The sequence below is a fragment of the Clavelina lepadiformis genome, chromosome 4 (assembly GCF_947623445.1).
Source record: "Clavelina lepadiformis chromosome 4, kaClaLepa1.1, whole genome shotgun sequence".
NCBI lineage: Eukaryota > Metazoa > Chordata > Ascidiacea > Aplousobranchia > Clavelinidae > Clavelina > Clavelina lepadiformis.
This window is the reverse complement of record NC_135243.1, coordinates 8710640-8734873: the sequence shown is the minus strand read 5'-3', so window position 1 is coordinate 8734873 and position 24234 is coordinate 8710640. Positions and strand designations below refer to the sequence as shown.

Below are 24234 nucleotides of genomic sequence, written 5' to 3'. Positions count from 1 at the left end.
TGAAAAGATTTCCGTTGCCAATTCAGCACAATATGACAGCTGTTATTCGAAATTTCCTGTATAACGTCCAAACGGGTCTCGGTAAATACTCAGTTGTTACCACATTTCTCACAGATTACAGTATATAACTGATTGGTGATTATATTTACGTTAGAACAGATGCCACTCCTGAACATCAACAGTGTCTATTGTAGAAAGTATATCTTCGCTTGAAAAAGTTCCAAAACCCTGATCGTACAATCAGGTACCTAGGATCTAAAAAGCAGCAAGACTAGAGTAAAATGCTGACCAACAACGCTAAAAAATTAAGTTTCAACAAAAAAAAAAACGGTATACAAGTGTTTAATTTGCCTAATATCAACTGTCGCAAAAGTCAACAACGCTCGATTACAACTACTGCAAATACACGTCCCAAACCAATTCATCCAAAAAAAGTTAGGCATAAAGGTGAATAAAAGTAGATTCGTCAATTATGGGAACAATTTACTCTTTAATCTTGCTATCAAGCAAACTTTCGTTCAGAAAAAGGCCATCACTGACATAACAATCCGCAGGATTCAGAAAGTTAAGTTTTTATAGAGATTTCAAGCGGCCCAAGCACCGTTTACAACAAGCAATTCGGTCAAGATATGATGTACACAAGCTTGCTTTGAGTGCTTTAAGATATTGTGGATGTGGATGACCTACAGTGTAGGTCCTACACGATCGCCTTATCGAAAGGAATACAAAATATCTTGATTATGAAACATGGAAATATAACAAATAGGAACATGGGCGAAGATGAAGCAATAAATATGTGGAATAATTCAATAAGTATCTCTTGACAACCCACTCCACGCATGTGATACTAAATACGGAACGAATACACAGTGCGCACTGTACCGTACGTTATGACTGGGTGGTCAGATTAAAATTTTCGTAAGTCTCATGGCGGTAAGGTTTCAATCAATCAAAAACCAGACAGTTTTCATTAATGGAACTCATGAGCGCTCACGTAACGCATAATATGATCTTCTTTGTAAAAAAGTACATTGGCAAACGTATTCAGTAATTATGCTGTGATAATATAGGATGCTTAATATAAAACCCCAAAATTTGGCTTTGTATCGTTATGTTACTAATTGTTATTAAAATAAAATTTCGGGGTTTTATGTGGCGCAGCCGGTATAATAATGTTTTCGAAATTTGGTCAGCAACTAAGTATTATGCTGTCTAAAGACGAATATTATTATGCAGGTTTCTGGTGCTTTATCACCAAACAAATATCTTAGAATTTGAACACACAGCGGCAAAATACAAAAGTTCAGGCGTAAAACATCGCGTGGGAACTCCTTTGATGCCACTTACTAAAGATATTGAAATGCGGTTGAAGCTGAACACGATTAGTCTGCTTGTCGAGAAGTTTCTTGATTCCTTCGAAAGCTTATATCTACGTCTAATTTTGAAAAAAAGCGGCTTGCTGTACAGTGGTATATATCAAAGAGTCAGGAGCATAAAAGTTATATCACTAAGCATCAAATTGTGCAGTTAACTACAAAATAACAATAGATTGCACTAAAACACACTAACGTGTAAAAATGAATTTCATCAATCAAGTTAATCACGACCGGCAATGCGACCGCAATGTTTAGCCCTAAGGATTTTTCGAAGGTTGTAATCTTTCTAAATACGACGATATGGTTAAAACAATACAGTAAGGATGAATCAGAGTAAAAGCATCAAGAACCAAATCTGAATAAAAGAAAAAAACTTTTGATCACTTGAAAATCATCCTCATCACAGCTGTGTTAACTCCACACCATCATCTTCAGGCAGGTCCTCTGCATCAGGAAGTTTGAGTTCGGAGGTCAAACTTGCACCGATATCAAGTTCACTTGGAAGTGGAGGAGGAGGTAAATTGGGCATCGGAGGACTCTCCGGGTCATCACAAAGCTCTGTGGGATTGGAGAGATCAACATCCGGAATGCGGACAGGTGGAGGTGGATCGCTGAAATGCTTCCGAGCGGGAGGGCGAGGTTTTGCTTTGGGCACCTTGCCATTGCCAGATGCTTGCTCCTCGGAAATCGGCGTAATATCCTCACTGGGTGGAGGAGGCTGTGGCGGAGGCATCTGAGGCTTCCTCATCGATGTCCTCTTGGCAGCGATTGGTGGTCTTGCGATACCATTGGTAGGAGGAGGAGAGATAGGCGCTGAGATGATCGGTGGAGAGGACTTGGTCCGTTCATGTGTTCTGCAAATGAAGATAAATGATAACTCTCGGTTACTAACATGACGATCACTATAATGTTGTTTCTATTTACTGAATTGATTAATTGCCATTTTCTTCATGCGCTGTTAACAATTTAACGTCTAAGCAATATGCATATTATACTAAACACTAGAAATTGTAACTAATACAATAACATATATACTAGCTAAAAAAGAAACTAATTCCATAACATATCCATGACATTAAAGTAGTGGATATATTAACCAATGTTATATTGTCCAAGCATCCTATATTGATAAATTGATAAGTTACAAATAGTGACATGAACATAAGAAACCATTCTCAGGAGACCTACTTGGAAGTTTGAATTTGTGGGGGAGGTGGTGCTTTGCTTTTCTGTTTCTGTTTCTTTAATCTCCCAGTTGTGTTATACCCCCCACCACTAAACAAAGGTATTTCCATTTTAATATAACCAGTGGTTGACACATCACTGGTGTAATGGTACTGGTTCCATAAAATCCATTTTTGGACTTGACATTAAAAAAAGTAAACCATTTCTAGGCTATTTCTTAGTTGTTTACAAGTGTTGTAGTGCTTACTTGTATACATGTTAACAAACTTATTCATGACTATACATTTATAGGGTGCTTAAAAACGGCAAAAAAAATTGTAAAGGCCGTGCTGCTCAACTTACACTTGGTCAAAATCCGAACTTGAGTTTCTTGAGTGAGTTTGCTTCGATGATGAGTTGGGTGACAGTGGGACAGGCTGACTCTGTGCATGGGGTTTCATCTCATTGCTCATGGAGTTGTTGTCCTTGTTGTTGAAGTTATATGATGTTGCATTTGGGGTGACAACAAAATCGATTTCTGGAAAATTGTCAGTCTTAAATGTTTTAAGTGTCTATTTGCTTTTTCGTGGTTAGAAATGAATTCTTATTTGTACCAAGTGCAGAGCAGATGAACGAATTTAAATGAAAACAAACCAGTCGAAAAGCTAAACTAATCATTTATCTACCTCCAGGAAAGAACCAATCAGAATACGTTATAATCAATTCAATGATGTTTGTTATTAGATTTGACTCCATCATCTGTTTGCTGCAGAGAATAACAAGTTAATTAAAGATAATAAAAGCAAATAATTTAAACTTTGATGACATCAACATTTTATACGATGGCTGCTATAACTTAGTATGGAATAGGAACAAGAAACGTAAAATCTGACATATTGTGCCGATTTGCATAAGTTCCTAACAGAATGTTTTGCGCAGATGTGTAGTAATATTTGTTATTATTTGCTAAAGTTATGAAACGTTATGACAAAAGCCAATATCGAAAACTACAATAATCAGCACAGTACGAATGCCTAGTAAAGACTTTTATATGAGGGAGTAAGGAAAAAACTGGGGTAAATCAATAAACATAAACAAAAAATTTGAAAGCACAGATTGTTTGATTGATGACTAGACTTGATTTCAGTTGCATTACTGTTCGATTGAGCACTTTAGAATGAAATTATTTAACTGCATTACGAAACATGAACATCAACATCTACAATCTGCGATGTATGAGTTTAGCGATGTTTTCATTCAAGTAGCTCAATTTCTGACACAAACTCAGCAGAAAACGAAGCAAAAGTCTTGATTTTATACCATCGCCGATACCTACATTGAAACACTACACTGCAGTGAACAATGCAACTTTGTGATGTGTTAAAGCGGCAATTAGAATTTTCACAAGACATGCTATGATAAACATAATAAAAGATATTAGCCCTGATACAGCTAATATAATTTTACATAGCAAGCTAGCCGTAGTTCAGGTGTCAGTATGTTGAAAATGAACATTCCATTTATGCATAAAACTAACCCTATATCACTGATGTTGGACCACAATAAGTTTGGTGCCAGAACTAAAGCCAGGTTACTGGCGGACATCTTATTTAAATCCTGGTTGGCAGCAACAACGGCACAGAACTTCACCAAGTATCTGAAACAATAGATTGGGCTTTAGACCAGTTTGTAGTCGATTGAAAAAATGATGCTAGCGTTTGACACCACACAATGTACAGGAAGTACCCAAAGTTTATTTACTGTTAGTAATTAAATTGCAACCAACGGGAACTTTATTTTCATAGCCAGGATTAAAAAAAAACAATTTTCAGTTGTTCACTTTAAATGTTATTTGTATTTGAACAGATGGTTTCCTAAGTCACTCACCTAAAGTTGGCTTTGTTTTCTGCAGGAAGTTTCTCAATTACAGTCCATATCTCCTGTAAACGCTTGTCATTATCCTGTATGCTGTAACAAGAATATTATAGCCACATTCAACAACAATGTCATGATTGTGGTATTCAATCGTCAAAACAAGAAGTAAAGATTTGTACTGTGTATAGCAGTTGGTAACTCTTTAAAAGTATTTTTCAAAATCAATAGTGAAAAAAGCCGGAGAAACAAGGAAACCGAAATTATGAGCAAACTGACAACCAAAAGCAACAATGATAAAAACCTGGAGCATTTAAGAAAATCGTTGTACAGATAGTGAGTGAGTAACGGGTCTGGTAACTCTCGCAAATACTGTTTAAGTGCACCAGCAACAGCATGGATATCATCCTGAGCATCATACGCAGCTAGGTCTAGTACTCCGCCATCCACCAAAGCCCTGAACTTCCGAAGCTTGGTCGCTCCCCCAGCAATACGAAATAAACCCTGGAAATTTGACAAAGGCAACGATTTTTACTCTTTTTCTGTCAAGGTGTGTTTCACATGAGACAAACCAAACATGTGATGTGCATGCAAGTACATTCTTGTGCATTTCAGTTTTTAGTTGATTAAGTCGTATAAGTTATTATAAGATATATTTTCAAAGTATTCACATACAATCATATCTCCATTTTCACCTCCTAAATTATTCCGAAAAGAGGTAACTTATTTAATCTAATGCAACTTAAATGCTGGTCAGTAATAATATAGCTACCTCTTCCTTCAGCCCCAGCTCAAGCAGGCATAAAACACAAGCTTCAAGAGGACCGGCGATCTCACGATCTGCACATTTCAAATGCTCAGACAACGACCTACCAAAAGATGACTTCATAATGGCATTATCTGGGAATAAAATGAAGCATTGGGTAAGAATTTGCAGCTATGTAACCTGTTACCAGTTACCTCAATCTTTAATGATTTGGATTTAAATTAAAGCATTTTTTAAAATTATTACAACTTGGATTCGCTTGTACAGTTGAATTAATCATAAGATTCTGATTCTTTGAGCCATTTTTAACATCATAAACACCAATTTAAAACTCAATGAATATAACTGACACCAATTTAAAACTCAATGAATATAACTGAATATAACAATGTTCAAAATAAATCTACACTGAACTGAATTTACCTTCAAAACAAATCATCACCACCAACTACCAATAAAATAACTTGATTACAAATATACTACCAGATAACAGGAAACCCCACAAAACCAACAGGGATCTCAAATAGGTTGGTAACTCTGTATGCTATGAAAAACATTGATATAAAATGACTGCTTAACTTGAGAAAAAATAAAGGCAGCCGCAAACAACACAGTAGATTCACAGTTCATTTTACAAGTGGGTTCTCATTAAATTTTCATACTGTATAACAAAAGGGCATAATCTCTTCCAGAAATCGCTGAAAATGCCGTATGCTGAATGAGGCATACAAAGTGAAACTAAACATTTCACAAAACTGCTCATAAAAACACATTGCATGGGTAGAATTGCTGTGACCCTTTAATATCATATACTTATATATTTATACAATTCATACTGTAATGGAAGTACTAAACCTATTAAACATTCTAGAATAGTTACTGATGCACCAAACACCTCAATTAAACATGCCATACCTTGAACAGCTTTTAGTTCTGGTTCCAACTTTTCAAGCAAGCTCACACATTTCTTGTGATAGTCCAGTTCTTTTGCATGAAACTAAAGAAAATATGACCATGAGACTAAATTGTAACAAATCCTTAACGATCCTAGAAATGGTCTTCATTTTCACTAGGTTCAGAAAACAGTCTATTACGTTTGCTTACTAAACTCTTCTAGCACTTAAAAATGCACAAAGCAAACCTATCATATCAGTTAAACAGTCTATACTCTATACACATAAAAGTGACAAACATACACTTCAACTTAACAAACAGCAGCTAAAATGATTACAACTGCACTGTATTATGCATGAAATAGCAGTTATATGTGAATCGGCTATGACTAAAATAATAATGCCATTGTCCAGCTGTCAAAAAACACAACTGTACTTTTGACAGGATGGAAAAAGGAGAAAAAAATTAGCGATCCCTGAGGAATAGTGAGATCTTCTAATCAATAACTGATTAATCATGCAGCAGTGCACTGTCTGCTATAAACTTTTCATCAACATCGAAGATATCTGATTGTGCATGTGTTATACAAATTGTGGAGCAATTAACATAATATCAAAGAAAGGCTTCACCAACAACTTAAATAATTTTGAGAGGTACTAATCATTCATGTTTTTTACTCGAAAATGTTTACAAATGGTTAGTTCCCAACCTTTTCCAAAATGCATAGCCCCTAGCTGCAGTAAATCCTTTTTTGTGGACATTCAACTTTAAAATTGTTACCTAATAGGCTATTTATAAGAAATTGAAGTATATTTCACAAACTCGGATAAGGTAGGGAACCACTGGCTTGTAACACTAATCGCCCTTGCAGCTTTCAGATTTGACTACAAACGAAGAGCACTTTTTTCTAACAAAAATCTTTAAGGAAAATCGCACCACTCCTTCTAGTTGAAAATTTCCAGCAGTATGATAGTTTTAACAGCATACACTAGCAAAGAGCAGTGCCTATGCCTGTGGAGCGTCATCTCAAGCTCCCTCTCACACATTGGTGGAGTGTACGGTCTTGGGTCCACCTTGTCCACTCGCTGGCTTTCTGTACAAAACTACCTTAGCACCTGCAATTTTTAACCGGCGCATATTTCTTCATATGAATCTATATACATTATTGCAGTGTTTACCAACTGGGGTGCAGCGATATTTCAGACAAAAGGACAAGGATTTGCTGCTTAATGTTTTAATGACAAATGATTTGGTTTTGTTTAAAAAGCCCCAAAGTACGATATTTTTCACAAACAGTTTCACGGTAAATTTCAATTTTCATGGTAAACACTAAACAGCTTGTTCAGAAACAATGTAAAAACAAAAAAATGACAAGTAATTTTGGGTGCCATGGTATTTTTTTACTGAAATAGGGTGCAGCACACCAAAAAAGATGGGAAACCACTGATTTTAAGCTTATCTAGTCTGCTGCTGTTGTTAAAACTCTCTAGCAATACGTCACCTGTTGTCTGTGGACCTTCTACCTTTCTTTGCGAGTTCAGCGTTAGAAGATATGCCAGTGCAAATATTTTTTGCACGCTTTCAAGTCAGATCTATGCGCATATACTCATAGAAATGAACTATAATATTTATATTTTATTCACATCATGTTCAAATACATTACCTAGGCTATTTTTAAAAAAGCCTTGGCACAAAAGCAATCCTATGAACATGATGTAATTTCAAAACTGATAAAATTATCATGATCTCAGTTCCTTTTTAAATAACAAACTATCAGTACAGTATTGGTATATGAATTAATCGACTATGGTAATTGCTGGCAAGCAAAGCACTTATGTGTATTAAGCGGTTTGCTAAAAGCCAATATCAATTACAAGTGCTATGAGTTTAATATTTATCAGTCAAATAAGAGCCTTTTAGCCTCACAGGTCGTCACTAATTACTGTAAGTTTACTTACATCAGACATTCTTTGACCGTGACCGGCTTCTTTTGACAAATATTCAAACATTTCTGTAACGAGTTGATCCTAAAAATATTAAAAAAAAAATTCTCAGATGGCATTCGTCATTTAACATATTCTTTAAATAACACTTTAAGCAATCTTTTGGTAGGGTACTGCAATCGTTATTTTCGGATTACGAAATATCTTTGCACGACTTAAATTTGGCGATGATTCCACAATACTCTAACTGTAGTAACTAAGCTGCTTTTTATTTGCAGTTTTAGTATTTTTCAATTCTTTTTTGAAGTCCGGCCTGAATTTAGATCTGTTTAACAAAAAAAAATATGAACAGGAGCAAGTAAAATTAATGAAGGCACTGCAACTGCAGTGCAGTAGCGCACAAAATCTTAGCTTGGTCACATATTCGAAAGCCGAACGGACTGAAGTTGCCTAATCACTACAATACAGAGCTGTTCACCAACTGTTAGATCAGCGATAATTATCAGTTCATACCTTGCACTGTTCCATACGAATAACTGCTTGGTCATATTCATCTCTAAGGGAATCTGCTTTCGCCGTAGTCTGTTGCAGGTTGACGCCGGGATTAAACTGAGCTTTATGAGCTTTTTGATGGTTTTGTAGCGCATTGTCTCGATCAAGTACAAGTCTTTTCAATCGTTCTCGTTGCCGTAAAACACCAGGAATCTCCGTCTAAAATCAAAGGTAGTTTACAGTTTAGCATCAAACTAAGGAAGAAATGCAAAAATGCAGACCAAATTAAGTGAAAAGATACCAGGAAGCAAAAAGACAGAGTGCTTATAAGCTTAATTTTTGCGTTGAAACCAGACAAATGCTATTACAGAGAAAACACATTGATCGTGAATGAAAGTAGATTTTAAAATCTAAAAACAATCAAGACAAAATTGTCTAAACTCAAACATATTCAAATAGTCTTCGGTATGTAATAAAGCAAACCATTTGTATAAAAAAAGCTGCAAAAGAGGACGACAAAAGGCATTTGGTATGATGGCCTACAAAATTGTGAAATAGAACAACATGGAATGCAATTATCTGTTTTAAATTGTATCAAATTTGCTTTAAACTAAATAAAAAAGTGAATACTACATAAAAGCGGGGAAAAGCAAAACAATAGCCTGAAGGCTACTCAGCACACAAATCAAAGCATTTTGTGCAAGTGAATGACAAGCAAAATAGTTTTATGAGGAAGTAACTGGCTTTGTGTGAGCAGCATAAAAGTTAAACGGTGTGGGTGTAAATCAGATGAAATTAGCTAGACAATAAGACTGTATTTGCCTGGGCAATGATAGTAGGCGCCTTGCATATCTTATTCGCAAGTCTTATTGCAATATAATGATATGAATCATCACACAGGTTAGCCAAAGTGATATAGAAAAAATGCTTCTGGTTCGCAACACAATGCATGATATAAAAACATATTTCACGGCGGATAGTGTTCTAAAGATGTAAGTGAGTCACCTCAACTAATGTTTGCAGGGGTGATATGATGTGTTCGTCGATAAACATTTCATAAATTGCTTTTTCTTTTGCAATCCCAAGCTGTGCTTCAGCACAAACTTTCAAGGCATTCCTGCAAATAGTAACATAAAAAACTAATGAGAATGTCAAAGTAATAAAAACAACAAGACCTTTGGCAAATTTATTCCAGAATCTAGATCCTAACATAATGAAGCATAAGTACCCATAAGCTAAAATGAATCCAAAGTGTTCCCTGATATATTTACCTAGTGAAATTGATATAATTTATGTGCATGTGGTCTACTTAAATCAGTAAATAATATTTGCCAAATGAACAACATACTTTTTCCAAACTAAATTTCTATTTAAAATGAAGTCACAATACCCAAGTAGATGATTACTGTTGGCTTCACTAAGAAGTGATTTACTGGATTCTTGCATAGACTGGGCCAAAATGGTCTCTGGCAACCGTTTCTAAATAAAATATTCAAGGTTTAAGCAAATATTTTAGTGCATGAACACTGCATTTTAAAGGACTATAATTGCAAAATGATGAAGCATCGTAATACAGAAAGAAACACACTTAAATTAATAACTGTACACAGTATCTTACCCAATGCTGGTAAGATATACCAAAGATATACCAGTAGCCTATATTACGTTAATTTTTAGAAAATTTTTAACTTTGTAATTTCCAAATTACATTGTGAAATATATTTTCAGTCATAGAACCATCTACTTTTGTCCTTATAAAAGCAAATGCATTAAATCCTGATCTTAGCTTTTTTATGTACAATACATGTCAGGGTTTTGAACAAAAAAATACTTAGAATAAAAATAAAATTTTTTAGCAGCTATGTTATTTCAGAAAATGCCATGCACTGAACAGATTTTACCTTGATAACAATATATGTATTTAAGAAAAGTGGCAAATAAGGTCTCCTATTTCTGAATCAACAAACTTTGGTTTACGGTATGTATATACAGTATTATAGTATTAATACTTAATATAAGTTTGTATATAATATAGTTTTAATGCGCATTGTTTGGGACTACGTATACAAAATTGGAGGAATTTTCAATCAAGTACTGGCAAAAGCCCACATTTATTTTATTAGCTTAGCTCAAGATACATTTTTGGTACTGAGCCTCGAGGTGTCGCCTCGTCTGAGATTCCTTTACATTGGTCTGAGCTGCAGTACATCATTGATTTTAGCTTGAATCACAAGCAATGAGCAAATTCAGCACATTCTAAGTTTTGGGTTTCAACGAATTCATTCATGCAATGAATTCACCTGCAAGCTTGCGAAAGCTTGTGTTGATAAATTAAAGGTAACCTCTGAGATATTATTCTGTCTCCTCTATTCGCTTTTGTTTTTGTTAATGAATTCATTATGATGTCATTTTATGAAAGAATGTTCACATTATTTTAATGTCATCATATTCACACCTGCAAAAGTTGATGAGAAATGTTTCAAAAATTATTGGAAGTGTGTAGAAACCAACGAAAGTTAAAATCTTTAAATATAGTGGTAAGGAAAACTTTAAAATGAAAATTACATATAAGCTGTAGGTGATACAAAAACAGAGTTTATACACATAATGAGCGAGTCCCCAAAAATACACAAACGTATCCATTCAAACATAAGTATATTTTGTTTATTTTTTGTTTTCAATTTCCTTTTCATGCTTCAACTTTCATTACTTCTGCATTTATGACAAGAAATGAACCCACAAAAAATATTTTCATTCGGCTATTTATATATTTGGTGTATGCAGTTCATGGGAAAGGTTTCCTGAGCTTACACGACACATTAAATGATAGTCTCAGTACTATTTAGCAGGATAAAATTGTTGTCTACCAAATAATGAAATAAATAAGATGAACAAAACAAAGAAATTTATTGGGCTTTTTAATTAAGACGTTAAGTGTTATAATAATCATGTATATAATGCCTATGCTTTCCAGGAAGTGGTGCTTACCTAACTGTATTATTGTATTGTATTATTGTACCTAACTGTATTATTATTGTAACATATTGTACTTAAGTGGTGAACGTAAAAACTTTGAGTAAATGTCAACTTGGTAAGTAAACAAACAAACAACAACAAACATACCAATCTTTTTTCATAATCACCAGCACCATGGGTTTGCATGCATTGAGACAACTTCTTGCAAGTTGTTTGGCAAGCAGCCTTCACATGCTCCATATGCTTTTCAACCTGTAACCAATGAAACAAATGAAATCTATGCTATAATGGGCTGGAGCATTTTTTGCATCATTGTGGTCGTTCAGAAATAACACCAAGTCTGAAACTTCTTTGGCAGATGAAAAGAGCTTACTTACTCAAAAGACAATGCCTGTATTAGTTTCCTATTAATTATCTCATACCAATGCATTTGTTTCTTGTAGTAACAATAATAATTTAAAAATATAAAAACCAATCCTGGTGTAAATGTTGATGCGTCGGCTAGTAACTGCCGTTATACTTTTTTATCATACCAACACATCAGGCTACTGTTAAAGCATTTTTGGGTAAGGCTTATGTATTTAAAAGAGAAGAGGCCTGAAAATCTTGATAAGGCCTAGTTTTGGTTTGGTCTTATTTTACGAAAAATATTGTCGCCCTCAAACATCGATACATTTAACTTCACAGAAAATTTTTACTTCATTTTACTGATCAACTAACGAGTAACAACACTTCCAAGTATCTTTGAATGAGAAAATAATTGACAAACAATTAGCAAAAAGTTTCCGATTTTCAATGTAAGAATAATAATACCGATATTTTTTTTGAGTGATAAAATCATATTAGTCTTAAAGCAGGAGAAATGAATAAAACAATAAATAAAAATCTACCTGAAGTAGTTCTTCATTCAGAACCTCATTCTTATTTGCCCTGTAAATATTAATAGGTTAACTCTTACTACACACCCATAATGAAACATGCACCTTATTCATTTTGATTAATCAAATAAAAACTTACTAACTATTATTAGTTTTACACTGAAAGTGCACAAAAAGTAAACATACAAAAAGAATATGAATGCTTCCAGTATTGGCAGCTAGTATATGCCAGTATGTTACATTTTAGGTTTGCTGACCATGCTAATCTTACTCAATTATAGCACCACTGTATTTAGCATTTATTGGAAATTTACTGCTTTTCCTATTCACAAATTGTTTGTGAGAATGTTTCCACTATGCATCGCAGTATTAGTTAGCACTAAGAATGGGCTGATACAAAGCCTATTTCGAAAAGGTTAATCGAGTTGCACTTGAAGAGAAGATTGGGGCAAACAAAAATACTTAACACCAACAAAACCAAATATTATATACCGGTAATAAGAAATTTATCAAATTTGGTAGCTAATGTCAAGTAGGATGAACATTCCTATCAATAAAAGGTAGACAGCGCTTATCATGAGCACCATGAAATCAGAACATTTTTGTTATAATATCCGAATGGTCACAATAACCGAAACTGCTACAATATCATACCAAATAACCACACCAGAATCAATATAGTTAGGCCCAAAATGAAAAAAAGGCAAATGCGTCATTTACTTCATTAACATTAACAGCAACATGAAAGTGAATGTAAGTAGATGAAATGAGAATACACGTGGCACAATTGCCACTGTCAAGTTGCATAACTGACACAAAAAATTGAAAAAAAAGCTGAAAAAGATGGAAAAAGTGGTCAAAATATCCGAAGACTGGTCATAGTAAACAGAGAAAATATTGTTTTAAAACATCATTTTAATCTTTTTAAAACAAAGAAAACTGTTGAATTAAGTGATGTTATACGTCAAATTAGGTAGCATATTGATAGAATTCCATTAATTGGTGATGATGATCATACTAATAAATTTAAGATTCATATACGTTGGTTTATGTGATACAGTATTTGTGTTCACATGAACCTGAATAAATTTCAGCGCACCGCTTCCCTAATTAGCACCATACATTTTACTCCCCACAGATAATAGCAGAAAATAAATAATAAGTCACAATAAAATATTGAGCAATATGATAATTAATTTATATATATATACACAAATAAATAACAATTTTACAAACAAAAACCAGTGACACAGTTTCACTTTTAGACATACATATAAATAGGTAACAGGTTATGTATATTATGCAATGTGTTTTTACTTTTACTTATCATATACATACTGCGAAAAAAACAGAATTCACATGTATGTATTACCAACGTTCAAACTAAAGTTTAGGTGTATACATAAATTGTATATATATATATTTTTGCAAACTTCTAGTGTTGTGCAGGTTGTGACCTTCATCCAAGATTGTGAGCAAAACTTTAGTTTTTCTCAAGATTTACAAAACTAGAAGCCTACAAAGTGTGCTTTGTAATTTTTTGCCTGTGCTACATGTAAAACACTTTTGCGTGCGCATAAACAAATAGTGTAGAGAGGATATTTTGCATATCGTTAATATTTAATGAATACATAATTAAGAACTCTACTTACCGACCAACTTTTTGGTCTGCAATCAACTTGTATCTCATAATTTGTTTCTTCATAATGATAAGGTGATTTTACGTCATAAACATGTCAAAAAAGATTTCCCTGCATTAAGATTCCAGCAGAATAAAATGAGAAATAGTAGTTGAGATGCTACTTCAAACACCCATTAAACAGTTGGCTAATTAGACAGGGACTAAAAGAAACTTTCTAAAACAAAGCAATGAACAATTAGGCTTTACTTGGCATTAAACCACTAATCTGCTGAGATACTACTTTACAAAATGGTATTTTCGAGGATTAGGTTAATAGCATAACAGCTTTTAGTTACAGCCATAATAAGTTTTCATACCATTCCACAACCAAACATAGCAAATGAATGCTGCAACAAAACCGTTTCGAAAAAGACTTAATGGCAGTAGCAGAATACGGTCACTGTACGTTACAATGCAAAACCTAATGAAGTCTTTTGGCACGATAAATGTAAATATGTTCAAACTAAAAATTCGGTCAACGTGGCAGTGAGTTGACAATCAAAAACAAATCAACAAGTTACAACGATCACAAGACAAGCCAACTAAAAATCAACAGATAACTGAACCAATATTACAAGGCGAATTCACTCAAGCCTTTTAGCACCGCAAATTAAAAGCTGTTTTGCAATAAAACATTCAATGGCTGCTTGAAGTTAACTGAATACCTTGTTTCACTCAATACTACAACACATTATGTTGGGTCTTTTAACATTTAACCACATAATGTAAATGCCATCTTCAGCTATTGTTCTGTTTGAATTTTAGTCTTTATCAACTGTTTGTAAAATCAACACCTTACAGAAATCTCCTGTGTGCCTCTAGGGTTAATTTAGCAATAGCCTACATTTAACTGGTGCAATTGCCAGATAATACTTGCAATCGTGTCTATTATTGTTTTATGAACAAAGCTACAAGAAATGTTAAGCTTTACAAGTTGTCAAGCAAAATAACAAAATTCTACTGAGAATTGTAATCCATCATGAAAAACAATTGAATGGATGCAGGCCACAAACTAACAATAGCACAAAGTATTTAATGATTAACGTTATTACATTGTTTTAAAAACCATGTCACAAACCATATCACATAATATCATTCTATAGCAGACTAATAGTTAAAGTGTAACAGTCCTAACTTACTGTGTAAGCATATTCTCTGTAAGCCATCTCTGTAACCTTTAAAAACTAAATGAAACTTATGTAAATAAGTTGTTGAGTGCAGAATTAAAATATTCATGATGCATAATGAGAGGGAGATAAAATGAAAAATGTACACACGAAACGGTACTTTATGTCAAAAAAAAACAGTGATACACATGTTCTCAAGTAAAACGCTGACTGATTAAACTCGTTATGAGCAAATTCTCAGTCCAATGAACCTGAAAAATACCATATTTGTAGAAAAGTAATACCTCAACAGCAAAGTTCTACTTTCTTTCCAGGTAAAGCTTGATGATGTCATTTCAGTTTGATTGAGCAGTTTTATTCATCAACCTTGGCTTGCTTTGTGGTAGGTTCACCATTATGGCCATTACCATTTTCCTCCTCGAATTTAGTATGCCTTCCATGCTGGCGTTTTTTGCCGCCAAACTTCTTCCGCTTCTTACCAGGTTTCATTTGGTTTCGGAACTCTTCATACGAATGCAGAGCTTTCTGGGAATCTTCGTCAGACAGTATCTCAAAGGTGACTTCTTCGGAAGATTTTATCGACAGTGTGCAGCCGCCCTTTTTGGCACTTAATAAAGCTAGAGCCTCTTCTGCAGCTGAACTTTCTGGGAATAACATGTAACCTGTTGGCCCATTCTTTTCGTATCTGCTAAAAAATTTGCATTCATTTGCTCCAATCTCACGTAAAAGTTCTTTAATGTCAATATGTGAAATGGTTGTGTCCGTTAAATTAGAAACTTGGAGAAAACTGAAATTATCTTCATCTTTTTCCTCCACAGGCTCTTCCTTTGAATCCTTCTTTTTTTGGCCTTTCTTTGGTCTATCGACATTCTCTGCTTCTTTTTCTTTCCAAAAAGCATCCTTACTCATTTTTTCAAGCTCCTTATCTTTGTAATAAACCATTGGAGCTTGCAAGAATTTCTCAGCATCTTCGAGTTTTGCAAATGTAGCAAAAAGTGAACCTTTGAACACAGATCCTTGATGGGGATTGTTGGTTCGACGAAGTTGAATCCCATCCACTTGACCATAATCCGATAAAAATTCTGTAATGTTCTCAATGGTCTCAGTTTGAGGAAAACCTTTCACGTAAACCGACCGTAGTTTCAAATCTCTTTTGTACTTTGCATCATTTTCAGGCAAAGGCCGATTAAGTTTTCTCCGAATTTTCTGTCCATCTACATCAATCTCCATTAAATTGCTTTTTGACTTTTTCAATGCTGCAAGAATTGTGCCGGGCTCCGAACAAATACTAGACAAACGCTGAAATTTCAACATGGTATCCATACTAAACCAACCATCATTTTTTGCCATCTCTTCTTGCATAAACTTATCCCGGTGCAAATTGTAGTCGCCAAAGTAAAACTCAACCTGCCTTATCAAATTCTTCTCTAAGTCTCCGTGATCTCCGGCAGCCATATTCCAATAGCTTCAAAGTATGTCTTACAAAATAAGCTTTAAAAACAATAATTTATGATATTACTGTATAAAATAGTGTGTATTTAATTTAAATGCACAATATGTCTGAATGACAAAATAATGTATATATAGTAAAATACAACAATTTAGTTTTACCATCATAAAGACCAAAACATTGTTCGAAACATGTCAGCTTTTTAATTAATAAAACGTTTATACATTCTGCTTTTGTGGTTCTACTTGCAACCACTTAATATGTAAACCTGATGGTCAACAATACCAAAGTCAACATTTTAATGTATTCAAAATTAAAAAGCACAACTTTAGTATCATGCTGTGTCTAACATTGTCCGAAAATAATTAATTATAGTATCAAAGACAGCAAGTATCTTTTCATTTTTCTCAGACACTGTTTAGTACACCAAAAATGTAGCTAACTAAAATCATTTCCAATGCAACCTAACAACATATCTCATTGTTAAAAACTGAAACTGCCATAAACTGTTGTTAGAAATACATCATATTAGCCTCATAAGCATGACTAGTGAGTCATCAGTTTATAATGTTTGAAAACCACTAATATGTAACACAGAAAGTTTCTCACAACAGCAATTCCGATGACACAATTACAACCAAGCAATAAAAAAAATATTATGGTTTTGCAGCATTGGTCATTTTATTTTATAGATGCTAAAGTCACTTTTAAAAGATGTTGGACAACTTTATACAGTAGCCCATGTGATGTACACTACAGAACTTTTTTTGTTAGGCAGCATTGAATCACCAGTTTTCGGTTGATTGGAAAAGGTAACTTTAGTTAACAGCTATAGCCGATTAAATTATTTACTAACTCTAGTGTTTTCCTAGCCTACTTTGACAAATGGCAATTCAAGGCTATATATAATCATAGCTGAGCAACTGCTCTTTTTAAACAAGCGTCGCTCACGCTCCCACTCCTCACTGAAAAAAAAGCGTCGCTCTTGATTACACTCCTAAAAAAGGAGCATGCCCATCTCCTTGAAAAGCGTGCACTCTTTTTGCTACTTCCGCTCTTTCTAGCAATTCGAAGGTGAAAGAACCAAACCACTATTGCATCAAATGGTTACTTTTTAATTGCCTTAGGTTAGTCTCAAACCAGTCAAAAAAATTAGATTTTCAATTTAACCAAATTTTTTTATGGAACTTCTTTCTATTTTGTGCTTTGATAGCGTCATTTGTACAAAAAAGAGCGACGAACGGATAGCCATAAAATAGGAGTGAGCTCCTGCTCCCAATTTCAAAAAAGAGCGTCACTCATGCTTACACTCCTAAAAAAGTAGCATGCCCATCTCAGACTATAATGTGTAAATTGAAAGATATGCCAGGCTAGTTTTCAAATAAAAGACATAACAAGTCCAAGTTAATCTAAAACTGACCCCTAAACCCAAATTCTCACTTCTAAGACTAAATTGCGGGTCTAGTACACAAGTGCACAAACACAGAATGCCTTTGTATACCAGACCCCAGCTATTCAAAATGTGACGTCATCTGGTTGCGCACTTGTATTTAAGACCCTAAATTTCTAGGCCAGGTTGTGAATGGAAGTAGACATACATGCTGATTTTCAACATGAAATGACATACAATAGAATTTGCCTATATCGGCACCTCAAGGGGATGAAGAAAAAGTGTCAATATAGGTGAAGTGTCAATATAGACGAATCAATATAAATTGTTCCTAAATTCCAGTTTTAGTTCAATGTAAGGGCCTAAGAAGGGTTAAATGTGTACTCTAATCAGCACTGCCGCTTAATTTTATGTTTTCGCATACATTACGGCAAAGAACAACACAAACAAGATCATTAAACATAATGGTAGTTGTATTGACAAGCAATATGCATGCAGACAGTACTGATGCAGAGCAATATGGCGTTATTATAGTAACGAACGCGAAAAGTAACTTAAGCAATCAGAGAGGCAATTTATACTAGAAGGATTCAATTATTTTGCATAACTACAACGTTAATTTTTATGACCAGGCAACCTAAACCGTCATACGATAACGTCATAAAGTCGTAAGTGGGCTACGTCCCAGAGTGAAAAGAGCTACAACTGTCACTATAAACAATCAAAATGCTCTGGGGGATCCAAAAAGGTGTTGATATAGGCGAACTGTCGATATAGGTGAACTCGAATGTATGTAAAAGATGGGAATTTCGCCAGGACCGATGAAAAAGTGTCAATATATGCGAACTGTTGATATAGTCGAAGTCGATATAGGCGAATTCTACTGTACCTTTTTCCAAACTTAAAGTTCATTTATAAAACAAATTCTCTCAAAATCTTACCCTGCATGATGCATGATTAATTACTTCAAAATGGAATTTAAAAAAAAACAGCCTGACAAATTTGAATTATCCTTCTTCTAGCATACCCTAGCCCTGATGCCAAACAATATACACAACAAGACTTCCACCACACAAAAACCACAGTCAAAACCTCACAGTAAAAAGTGTGACAGCTGTATGCACGAGATTTATCAACGTGCACGCCGAATTTATCGTCACGTTGTTTTATAATAAAAAACGAAGTAAATTTGGTCGCTTGAGTGCCAATTTATAATAAATAAAGAATTGAGGTTTCGGTAAAATTTGCGTCTTCATGTCGGCTCGGTAGCTGGTGGTTCGAGGGCTGGACTTACATTACATGCGACTTAGGTTCCGTGTTTGATACCCAGTGGCGCCATATCGTTATAATACCCTTGGGTAAGGCATTAACAACACTTGCTCTAGTCCAGTAGACCTTTTTCATTCATTCATTTTATTTTTCATCTTCAGTGTGGGGAATAATTTCCAAAATTTGACGTACAAATGTGGCAAGGCCTCGAGGGCAAAAATATGCATTAAGGACCAATAAGAGAATGTAAAAAAGTTATTACCGTCAGCACGGCCACCAAACCCAAATTACAAACACATTATTTAAACAATTTAACACAAAAACACGCAATTTAAACACATTTAGTATAAAACAAAAGGACAGTTGGTGAACAGTTCCAAATTTGGGCAATACCACAAAAAAAAAATGTATGGCAATCAGAACTTGCACAAGGGCTAGCTCGGCAACTGGGGCTCGAATGATGAAGAATCATAGCTAGGTTTAAGTTGTGCAAAGACTTTCCTCAGTCCGAGGATACACATTATTATACCATACCATACGCATGATTTTTTGACAAAAACTACCAGTACTTTCAGACATTCCAGTCAGGGATTAACTTATTAGCAGAAACCTGCCAGTGCCAGTTACCTATACGGCATTGCAATTTTTCAACTTCAATGTAGGCGCAAGCAATGAAATAGTTACGTTAAGAAATTCATAAAAGAACGTTGAAAGTGCATAAAAATGCTTTTGAAAACCTTCCTGGCAGTATATAGTGTGATGCGGCACACAAGTTCAGAATCCCTGGCTTATATTATATAGTAGGTTAGGGCGCTAGGCTATGCTAGACAGCTGTAATAAGTCTATTATAGCTTTTACAAGTTCCTGCATCTTATTTCCACCAACACTCTGACCTTATTCCAATGTGTCAGGATATTTCTCATACTAAAATATGCAAAGAAGACCAAAAACATTAGAAACTTTTTAGTGCGAAAATGCATTTGTGTGCAGTGCTAGACCACTGTTACAGTACCCTAATTGTGGAGTCATTCTGTTATGCAATTCTACCCTAGACCTAATAAAACTAAGCCTCTCTGTCTGATGGGGTCTACCAGTAGAATAGGCTAGTTATGTTTTCTGTAAGCTGCTTTGAAGCAGACAGGCTGCATTATATCGACCATCGTAAGTCGCGAGTATAAGCCACCTGTCTTCAAAGATCGGTGCCCAAAGAATTGAACCGAGTCAGGCATCGCAAGGTGGCATGTTTGTTGTTCGATGGAGGAAGGCTGATGTCACTCCCATATATGTGCGTCTTTTTTTCCAGCCATCACCGTAACAGACGTCGCCAAACAGAATACAAAAAATTTAGTATTAAAGGGAATGCATTAAAGAAGGTTGACTGTATGCCAAGGTGATTCAATACAAAGGCTTAGAAGAAAATGTGATGAATGCTTACAGATTCTTTAGAGTTTAGAAGAACCATTTTGCTTAATTTTTATCTTTAGCGCCACCTTCACCACAAAAACCGACTCAAAACACTGCTAAAAAGATCAGGGGCCACATTTTGTGCTCATCCACAACGTTATTGGTAATCGCAAAGGCTCAAGAGGGTCGAATCTTTAAGTTGCTATTCTCTTGTCATTGTTACTATAAAGTCATAACGAATTTTCGATAAGAGACGACTTTTCAAAAAAAAACTGCATGTTTAACGACTATTTCAGAGTTGTCATTATGAGTCCTTTTTATTCTTAAGTGACTAATTGAAAAGCATGGTGGCTTGCGTTTGCTTTCTGCTCGACTTTAGGGAATGTCTTAGTTTACAGTAAGAATTGCTCAAATTCTATCGTGACACATGTCGACGAACACTTTCTAAAATAGTATTGCTGGTTATGACAAAAAATGAAGTGGAACGAGTATTGTTTTGAGATCTGACTAAATTGAGTTAAAACGCCATAAGAACAGAAACTGTGATCTTGCCCGGAAACAAAAAATTCTTTTTACCCTGAAAACGCTTACGTCTGAAAACTTCCAAAATTCTTCAAAGACACCATAACTATATCTTTTAAAGCTTTACAAAACAGGTCACCGTTTGTGTTCCAACATCGCCTTTCAGTCACTTCATTGAGCTATTATTAAGCATTTAGGCCTAGCTAGATATGGGCTATAATGAAATTCAAAACAAAATGATTCTACGCGTGGTATGTGGTATGTATGATGCGTTAGAATTGGAGCTAAGCTACGATTTCTTTGTTACATTATAAACATCGTAACGTTTCCGAATTCGAACATTGTGACGAGGAAAGTAAGCCTGCAGAAAAAGGTAAGTTATCGATTCGTAAACTTGTATTTGCAGTAGCCTATTACGTCGAGCTTATACTATATTACTGCATTAATTGAGCACAGATTCCTTCATTAACTTTTTATGGTCCACCTGTGGTGCAGTGTATGCATGTCCTGAATAGTAACGATGGTCTTCGTTAGGTCTCACTTATTGGTCAGCACGAGTTGTGTTAAATGTTTGTGACAGCTGGAAAATTGTGGGAATTTATTTTGTGAGCCGTTTTGCTAAACTAAATTGATTGTTTTTGGCTCAACTGCGCAACGCATTATAAGTCCTGTTGCTATTTTTTCTGTTGTCGTTGTCGCCATTATCTTATTATACGCTAGACTTATAAATACAACCAGGAACCTCGTTTCAGGGTCGGGGAAACATGTTCCCCCCATTTAAGACGGGGAGATATGTAGGCTAACCCCAACTTTTGAACAATTAATTATCATAGCTTATCACAATTAAAACCATATTCTGTAACTGCCAATGCATACCACAACAAGTTTGTCCCCTCCAAAGTTTGCTATGAAACTATATCATGAAATACACCTACAAATTTAGCACAAAAAATACAGTCAACAATGATCATTGCTTAAACATAGAGGCACACAGACGCATGGGTGATACGACTCTCCAAGTCCAGTTTTTCGACTGCGTGCTTTGCGCATATTGTTAAAACGTTGTATAATTAAGAATCTGTGGTGGTTGGACACTTTCCTTTAAAGTCTTGGAATCTTCACATTTTTATGCGGATCGCTAGTTGTCTCATTCGGTGTAGGCTATGGGCTTATTATATAAACGCGTGTGTCTTAGGCAGGGATCATTCAGTTTGTTTGATTCAGTTCGCGTTACCTTGCTTCGTTAAAAGTTTTATCAACGTTTCTTGTTTCTTTGTCAGTGTCAGTCTACATGCAGTGCTAGCCGAGAAAAACACCAAAGTTTTACCGGAGTCAGATTATGCCGGATTGATGACTGGGCTATCTCTTTCTATCCTGCGGCCATAGGCAATACCTGTTAAGCGTCTTCCAAGTCAATTCTCAGTATAAGCACCCTACGCTTTCAGGATCATATCCAAAGAATGCCTCCCAACGTTATTATCTGTCTTTCGTCACAAACCTATTAATGTTAGTACAATCACTGTAATGGAACAGACAGCCGAGTGAGAAAGTTTAACCGCTAAAAACGTTTGTGGATCACCTCTTGAATTATTTAATTTTCTGCCAAACATAATCACGTTACACTTAAATGTGTATTAAATGAAACTCGGACCTCAAACTAGCACTTCTTGGGATATGAAAAAGGTACGCACGTGCGTACTCTTGTTTTCTGGTATGGTATCACAATCCTTATCCTCGGATTTCGGAATGTCTACATGTCTTAGCTCGGCGGCAATGATTCGTCATCGCTCGAGCGCCAGCTTACGAGTCTTTGTACAAGTTCCGATTGCCGAACAGATTTCTTAGTTGATTTTTTAAGTTGTTTTGAATTGCCTGAATTTGGAACTGTGCAGAAGCTAGTGACGTAATTGCTTTGCCCAAGGGTATTACAACGGTCAAGGGTAGCGCCACTGGGTACCGAACGTGGGCCACACGTCTGCGAGCCCAACGCTCTAAGTCTAACCTCTCCACTATCGAGCCAACAACGCGCATACGCTGTGCAGTCTTGTAAATAGATCTTCAGCGTCCAACTGAAAATGATTCGTCAAGAAGGCTACTTAGAGGTAGTCGGCCAGAAGGCTGATACTTCGGTATCGTGTCAACAAAATTTAAAGCAGAAGTAGCCTACAATGTTTTTTACTAGTCTGTGGCGGTCAAGACCACACAAAGTAGCTATCTCGAATTTATAAAAAAAGAAATTTATTCATTTTTTGGAACATTTTACTTTAATTTACTTTACGTTTTCGTTTATCCTGGCGACCTTGTGAAGTACACTTCCATTAGCACGTGCTGAAATGAGGATACTCTTCATATTTATTTGTGTTCAGTTTACAACGCACACTTGAAATAAAAGTTTCTCTGGCGTTCAGATTTTGATTACTTACTGGGAAGAACAGTTAGCCTTCTTTAGCAGTCATGGGGAGTTAAAAATTTCAGTTATTAAATTTTCAGTTTACGCTATGTGCTACAAGCCTTAAACACGCGCTAAGCATATTAGCCAAGCGAAGGCAACAAGGGAGTAGCGTATACACGAAAACGCGCTGTCAAGTAAAGTTAAATCTTCTAACAAAATAACTTAGAAATAGTTTTATATTATCGAGGGCACAGATATTTGTGCGACGTAGGCCATAGAGGCGACTGGGCACATGCCCCAGGGTTCCAAGCTTTTGAGGTCTCCCTTTCTAGCTGCTCAAATTTTTGCACGCGGATCGTTACCAGAGTTAAAGACCGCCAAGTTAAAAAGCATTCATTAAAAACAAAATATTAAAAATTAATAATATAAAATTTGTGGTGGGACGGGTGGGGCGAATAAATGAAGCCAGTTGTCATTAGCATGCGGTAATGAACAGGAAAAAGCCGAAAAGGCTTAAAACATAATCAAAAAACATTAAGGTAATCATTGCCGGTAAAACTAGCCTACTATTGCTACTAAACCCACAACAAGTTCAAAGAAACAGTAGCTTCTGTCAAAGCTTTGACAGAAGCTAACTG

General features: G+C 35.3%; 2 protein-coding genes across 2 annotated transcripts; both read right to left on the bottom strand.

Annotated features, from left to right (window-relative positions):
- Nucleotides 1–125: 125 nt before the first annotated feature.
- On the bottom strand, nucleotides 126–14154 carry LOC143453528 (rho GTPase-activating protein 17-like). Its single transcript, XM_076954892.1, has 16 exons — nucleotides 14014–14154; nucleotides 12374–12413; nucleotides 11631–11735; nucleotides 9898–9986; nucleotides 9513–9624; nucleotides 8529–8726; nucleotides 8031–8099; nucleotides 6094–6175; nucleotides 5185–5312; nucleotides 4717–4916; nucleotides 4428–4508; nucleotides 4078–4197; nucleotides 3227–3306; nucleotides 2904–3078; nucleotides 2565–2651; nucleotides 126–2230 (listed from the first exon to the last, which is right to left on the bottom strand). Exons 1-16 carry the CDS (start codon nucleotides 14064–14066, stop codon nucleotides 1777–1779), a joined length of 2073 nt encoding a protein of 690 aa, XP_076811007.1. The 5' UTR covers nucleotides 14067–14154; the 3' UTR covers nucleotides 126–1776.
- A 60-nt stretch (nucleotides 14155–14214) lies between these two features.
- LOC143453530 (lupus La protein homolog) lies at nucleotides 14215–16744 on the bottom strand. The gene has a single exon (XM_076954895.1). It carries the CDS (start codon nucleotides 16622–16624, stop codon nucleotides 15524–15526), a length of 1101 nt encoding a protein of 366 aa, XP_076811010.1. The 5' UTR covers nucleotides 16625–16744; the 3' UTR covers nucleotides 14215–15523.
- Between the last annotated feature and the right edge of the window lie 7490 nt (nucleotides 16745–24234).